At 40.3% G+C, this 7,500-nt stretch overlaps 1 protein-coding gene across 1 annotated transcript in view; it reads right to left on the reverse strand.

The window, feature by feature from the left end:
* LOC115225656 (G-protein-signaling modulator 2) overlaps positions 1-7,500 on the reverse strand; it is a 116,869-nt gene that overhangs the window by 3,969 nt on the left and 105,400 nt on the right. Inside the window, exons 11-12 of the mRNA XM_029796572.2 lie at positions 6,814-7,003; positions 3,283-3,473 (exon numbers count right to left, since the gene is read on the reverse strand). Of these exons, the coding sequence (XP_029652432.1) occupies positions 3,283-3,473; positions 6,814-7,003 (381 nt within the window). The remainder of the gene's footprint in view (positions 1-3,282; positions 3,474-6,813; positions 7,004-7,500) is intronic.

Genomic DNA, 7,500 nt, shown 5'->3' on the forward strand with positions numbered 1-7,500 from the left:
ATTATTATTGTTATTTAAAAACTCCACCTGTCTAACACCCGTGGACATATTTACAAAGTCAGAAAACAGCACAGCTCCCATGACTTTCGGAAACATTTTTTCACGCTGAGAGTGTGAAGATGGAACAAACTCTGCTGGCATCAGTTGTTAGTTGTCGGAGCACTGCATCCTTCAAAACTTCCATGCTTCCTGAGATTCGCCAACACTACACCTGATTTTCTCCCCTCCATACACACGCAAGCATGTATCTGACTCATACACTGTTCACTTCCCAGACATTTGTACATTACTGCATATGCTTTATACACACTTTTGACAAGTTGGTTGCACCTGAGCACTGTATACAATAATTTCATTATTATTGTTATTTAAAAACTCCACCTGTCTAACACCCGTGGACATATTTACAAAGTCAGAAAACAGCACAGCTCCCATGACTTCAGGAAACATTTTTTCATGCTGAGAGTTGCTGAAGCATGGAACAAACTTCCAGCATCAGTTGTTAGTTGTCGGAGCACTGCATCCTTCAAAACTTCCATGCCTCTTGAGATTCGCCAACACTACACCTGATTTTCTCCCCTCCATACACACGCAAGCATGTATCTGACTCATACACTGTTCACTTCCCAGACATTTGTACATTACTGCATATGCTTTATACACACTTTTGACAAGTTGTGGTGCACCTGAGCACTGTATACAATAATTTCATTATTATTGTTATTTAAAAACTCCACCTGTCTAACACCCGTGGACATATTTACAAAGTCAGAAAACAGCACAGCTCCCATGACTTTCGGAAACATTTTTTCACGCTGAGAGTTGCTGAAGCATGGAACAAACTTCCAGCATCAGTTGTTAGTTGTCGGAGCACTGCATCCTTCAAAACTTCCATGCCTCTTGAGATTCGCCAACACTACACCTGATTTTCTCCCCTCCATACACACGCAAGCATGTATCTGACTCATACACTGTTCACTTCCCAGACATTTGTACATTACTGCATATGCTTTATATGCACTTTCTGACAAGTTGTGGTGCACCTGAGCACTGTATACAATAATTTCATTATTATTATTATATATATACATATATAAATATAAATTAGAGATAAAACCATTATTAGGCAAATCAAACAGTGAAAAACATAAACCAAAACATAGAAATAAAAAATAATTAATATAATTTACAAAATATATAAATTTAAATTATTGAAATTAAAAATTATTAATTTATATTTATAAAAATTTTTATTTATTTATATATATATATATTTTTTAATTTTTTATTAATTTTTTAAAATTAAATATAAGTATTAAAAAGTTTAATATAAGATAAAACGTATATATATATATATGTATATGTATGTATGTGTATATATATATATATATATATATATATATATATATATGTATGTCTGTGTGTATGTGCGTGTGTGTGCAGTCATGTGTGTGTATGTGTCTGTATGTGCGAGTGTCTGTGTATGCATGTGCCTGTGTGTGTGTGCATATGTGTATGTGTGCGTATGTGTGTGTGCATGTATATGTGCGTATGTGTATGTTTGTGAATGTGTGTGCATGTGTGAGTGCGTGTGTATGTATGTGTGTGCGTGTATGTGCGCATGTGCGTGTGCATGCATGTGTCTGCGTGTGTATGTATATGTGTGAGTGTGCGTGCATGTGTTTGTATGTGTGTGTGTGTGTTGTGTGTATGTGTGCGTGTATGTGCATGTGTGTCTGTGTGTGCGTGTGAATGTATGTGTGTGTGTGCATGTGTATGTATGTGTGTGTGCGTATGAGTGTGTGTGCATGTGTGTGCGTATGTATGTGCGTGTGTGTGCGTATGAGTGTGTGTATATGTGTGCGTGTATGTGCATGTGTGTGTGTGTGTGTGCATGTGTATGTGCGTATGAGTGTGTGTGCATGTGTGTGTGAATGTGTGTGTGTATATGTGTGCGTGTGCATGCATGTGTTTGTATGTGTATGTGCATGTGTGTATGTGTGTGTGTGTGTACGTGTGTGTGCATGTGTGTATATGTGTGTGCATGCATGTGTGTATTTATGTGCGTGTGCATGTGTGTGTGTATATGTGTGTGTGTGCGTGTGTATGTATGTGTGTGTGCGTATGAGTGTGTGTGCGTATGAGTGTGTGTGCATGTGTATATGTGTGCATGTGTGTGCATGTGTGTGTATATGTGTGTATGTATGTGCATGCATGTGTGTATGTATGTGTGCATGCGTGTGTGCATGCGTGTGTCTCTGTGTGTGTCTGTATGTGTGTATACGTGTGCGTGTGCATGCGTGTGTATATGTGTGTGTGTATGTGCATGTGCGTGTGTATGTGTGTGCGTGTGTTTGTATGTGTGTGTGCATGTATGTGTGTATATGTGTATGCGTGTGTATGTATGTGTGCGTATGAGTGTGTGTGCATGTGTGTGTATATGTGTGCATGTGTGTGTGCGTATGTGTGTGTGTTTGTGCGTATGTATGTGTGTATATGTGTGTGTGTTTGCATGTGTGTGTATGTATGTGTGCGTATGACTGTGTGTGCATGTGTCTGTATGTGCATGTGTGAATGTATGTGTGTGGGCATGCATGTGTATGTGTGTGTGTGTGTATACGTGTGTGTGTGTATGTGTGCGTGCATGTGTGTTTGTATGTGTGTGTGCGTATGTGCATGTGTATGTATGTGTGCGTGTGAGTGTGTCTGCATGTGTGTGCGTGTGTATGTATGTGTGCGTATGATTGTGTGTGCATGTGTGTGTATATGTGTGCGTGTGTGCATGTGTGTGTGCATGTGTGTATGTATGTGTGCGTGTGCATGTGTCTGCGTGCGTGTATGTATATGCGTGTGTATGTATGTGTGTGTGTGTATATATGTGTGCATGTATGTGTGTGTGCATGTGTCTGTGTGTATGTATGTGCGTGTGTGTATATGTTTTTGTGTGTTTATGTGTGTGTGTATGAGTGTGCATGTGTATGTGTATATGTGTGCGTGCATGCGTGTGTGGGTATGTATGTGTATATATATATGTATGTGTATATATATATGTATGTGTATATATATATGTATGTGTATGTATATGTGTATATATATGTATATATATGTGTATATATGTGTATGTATATATGTGTATGTGTGTGTGTATATGTGTATGTGCGTATATATGTGTGTGTGTATATATATATATATATTTATAATGTATGTATGTGTGTGTTCCTAGAGGGGTGAAAGCAAAGTGAATCTTGGCGAAATTTGAACTCAGAATAATTAAGAACTTACCTGACATCTCATCAACATATCAAAAAACTTATCGTCTGGAACTGTGTCGTCTTTCTTCTTCTCCAGATAAGGTCTGATCACTGCTCTTGAGGTGAGTCCCGGGAACTGTGGTAGACTTGCTCGTTGGTCATTCATACGTGAACTCTGTAAACCGGCAATCATATCAAGGAACTCTTCCCCAGGAGTCGGAGCTGAAAGAGGAAAACAATTTAACGGACATGTACTTGCATAGCAAGTGACTTGATCTGAGATCGTGTGCTGAAACGAAAACAATTGCAGCTTGGAAGGTGTTTGTAAGCCATTTAAGAAACACACGAAAGCCGTTCGATTCACTTCAACATTTAAGGCGCTTTAAAACCGCGACCTGTTCACTGACAAAAATATTTTGACAAATTGAACTTAAATGTTGAAGTGAATGGCTTTCGTGTGTTTCTTAAATGGCTTACAAACACCTTCCAATTTAACAATTACAGAGTGTTTTCTAGTGGCATCACAGTAAACAGTCTTTGTTTAGTTAGACGTGAGGGCTTTCACTAACCCTTTGCAAATGCTTTCAACCCTGACCTTGGGAAAGTTGATATGGCTTATGAGGGTGTATGGCCTGGTCAGCCTGTAATGACATGCATAAGATCTGGTCATCAAATCTAAGTAGGGACTTCAAACTTGAAATCTTCAAAGCCACAGTTGAACCAATTCTACTATATGGCTCAGAAACCTGGACGTTATCAAAGAAGCTTGAGAGGCGGTTGGATGGAACTTACACTCGCCTTCTTATGAGAGCTCAAAATCTCTCATGGAAGCATCATCCAAACAAAATGCAAATATATGGGAAACTACCACCTGTGTCATCTCTTGTGAAAGGTAGGAGAGTCCAGTTTGCTGGACATTGTTGCAGAGCTGAAAACGAGGCAATTTCTACTCTTCTCCTCTGGAAGCCATCTACTCGCAACACCAGAGGGCGCACACTCTCCTACCCTGATGTAATCTCCAGGGATACAGGCATCCAGCGATAGGACCTCCGTAATGCTATGATGGACCGTGAAGTCTGGCGTAGCATGGTAAATTCCATTGTCTCAACCACGGTCGAACAATGATGAATTATGATGATAAGCAAGCTGTTGATGATGAGGGTTGATTATTGTGTTTAGAGAAAAGATGGAAATAGTATGAGAAGAAGAAGGAAAAGGGTTGTCGTGGTGGGTCTGAGTGAGGGTAGCACACAACTGAATCTTAACAGCACAGGTCATAGTCAGAAGGAAGCTGCACAAAGGGTCTGAATGCATCGATGATTGAGATCCCTGCCAAACAGTTACAAGACCCTCTTTGGAATGCTAAGATTTTTTTATGTATTTATTTTTTGCTATTGTTTCTTCAGGAAGGAAGGGCAGCACTCATGATCCATTTTCTTTTGGGCTTTTGTAAATAGTGTAGGAAAGGGGTGGGAGTGATGTCTTTAAATGTTTCTGGATTTGAGGGGGTTTGGTTATTTCAGTTGTGTAATTTAAAATTGAAGCTGTCTTCTGGAATATTTTAATTTTTTTTTATTTTATCTAGTTTCAGCTCACGAGCTGTGGCCATGCTGGGGCACCGCCATTTATTAATAATTTTATTAATATATTTATTAATAATAATACCTGTTATTATTTTATATTGTAGGGATGCACTCTCAGAAGCCACAGAAGACCTTTATAGGGACTGAACCCTGCGATAAATGTTCCTGGTGTGTAACTCAATTTCCCAAGCTTTTGTAATCCTTTTAAAATTTTTCATGGATTAAAGTTTGTATTAATCTTTATTTCAAAGAATTTGCTGGGATTTTTTTTTCATATGTAGTAAAAAATTTCAGAATTGCTCTGTGGGCCTTGTACTGAATCAGTCTAGATGGGGTTTTATGCCATCTTAAATTCTAGCAGCACTTAAGTCTGGACTGATTTCAACATCCAGTGTGGCCAGCAGAACCGAGAGAAACAGGCAGGACAATGAAGTGAGTACAGGTTTAGAGGTCAATATTCCACCTCATGCAATTAACCACTTTAGGTCAGTGGGCAGCATAGTCCTCCATACACAGACCGGACAGGGGATCAAGTACATGGTCATACTGCCCTTACCTATTTCTTTACTACCCACAAGGGCCTAAACACAGAGAGGACAAACAAAGACAAACGGATTAAGTCGATTATATCGACTCCAGTGTGTTACTGGTACTTAATTTATCGACCCCGAAAGGATGAAAGGCAAAGTCGACCTCGGAAAAATTTGAACTCAGAACGTAGCGGCAGACGAAATACCGCTAAGCATTTCAGCCGGCGTGCTAACGATTCTGCCTGCTCACCGCCTTCATACTGCCCGTCTACCCAATGTGCATTAGAGTCTTCAACTAATATACAGAAGTGGACACTGGACAATGGAGATATTACAACATCCACAAACTGCATCATTTAAACCACATACAATTAACAACTGCACGACAGAGTACAATATGCAGAAACAGAGTGCAGAGCTGGCAGAAACGTTAGCAAGCCAGGCAAAATGCTTAGTGGTATTTCGCCTGCTGTTACATTCTGAGTTCAAATTCCACTGAGGTTGACTTTGCCTTTCATCCTTTCAGGGTCAATAAATTAAATACCTATTTCTTTATTACCCACAAGGGGCTACACACAGAGGGGACAAACAAGGACAGACATAGGTATTAAGTCGATTACATCGACCCCAGTGCATAACTGGTACTTAATTTATCGACCCCGAAAGGATGAAAGGTAAAGTCGACCTCGGCGGAATTTGAACTCAGAACGTAACGGCAGCTGAAATACAGCTAAGCATTTTGCCCGACGTGCTAACGTTTCAGCCAGCTCGCCGATAAATTAAATACCAGTTACGCACTGGAGTCGCTGTAGTCGACTTAATCTGTTTGTCTGTCCTTGTTTGTCCCCTCTGTGTTTAGCCCCTTGTGGGCAATAAAGAAATAAGAAATAAAGTGCAGAGCAGAGTGACCGCAATATGTCCATCAGTGACCAAGCTAATCCACATCTGGGGGGTGCACTGTCTATATACCACTTTTCGTTACCTTTCCATCTTTTTACATATGTGAGTTACATGTATATGTTACTAGCAGTATCGCCCGGCATTGCTCGTGTTTGTATAAGGGAAATAACTATATAAGCATTTTTAGAGAGTTACTTCCCTTATATAAACCGAGCAAAAAATGCATTAAGAAAGCCAAAAAAAGGTAAATTATTTTTAAATCGTAGACTCATCGTAGACGCGCGCTAATACCCAGAAGGGCTCGATATGAATCACGACTATAAGATACACGCTTTTGGTTACACTGCACCGCAAAATGTGGGAGTAGTTAGGAATCAAAATCGGAGTAGACAGACTCTCACACACACAACTTCACTTTTATATATAAAGATATGTGGAGTTACATATAAACACATGCACACCTTATACATTTACTCATATATTCCTATATATCCATGTATAGAGATGTAAACAGAGCAAGCATTGAAATAAAATGTAATAAATACTTACAGGACTTGCGAGGGACTTCGGGTACACTAGGCATGTGGTGAGAGGAAGAGGAGGAGGATGGCGTGTCTGAGTCGGTAGATCCAGTCTTCTTTGGAACTCGAAACGAACATCGCTGGTCGTCTATCCTTCGACCCTGAGTACGGGACAGCAAGTCAAAAAATCCATCATCATCAGGTCCGCCTTCAGAAGGCTGTGTGGAGAGAGAGAGAGAGAAAGTGTGAGAGACAGTGATTGGATGAATGAGAGAGAGAGAGAGAGAGAAAGAAAAGGTTATCAGCTAGCCCCTGCTCTTCCTTCCCCAAATTTCAGAAAGGATTATTAATTTAATTTTTGGACTCATTTCGTAGGAATATGGTTCCAGGTTCAGTCCCACAGCATGGCACTTTGGGAGAGTGTCTTCAACTATAGCCTTGGGCTGACCAAAGCCTCATGAGTGGATTTGGTAGACGGAAACTAAAAGAAGCCTGTTGTGGCATGTAAAAAGTACCCACTACACTCACGGAGCGGCTGGCATTAGGAAGGGCATCCAGCTGTAGAAACACTGCCAGATCAGACTGGAGCCTGGTGCAGCCTCCTGGCTTCCCAGACCCCGGTCGAACCGTCCAACCCACGCTAGCATGGAAAGTGGACGTTAAACGATGATGATGATGATGATGATGCGAGCAAGAAAAAAGTGGACGTTAAATG

This window comes from Octopus sinensis, linkage group LG28 (assembly GCF_006345805.1).
Source record: "Octopus sinensis linkage group LG28, ASM634580v1, whole genome shotgun sequence".
Classification (NCBI taxonomy): domain Eukaryota; kingdom Metazoa; phylum Mollusca; class Cephalopoda; order Octopoda; family Octopodidae; genus Octopus; species Octopus sinensis.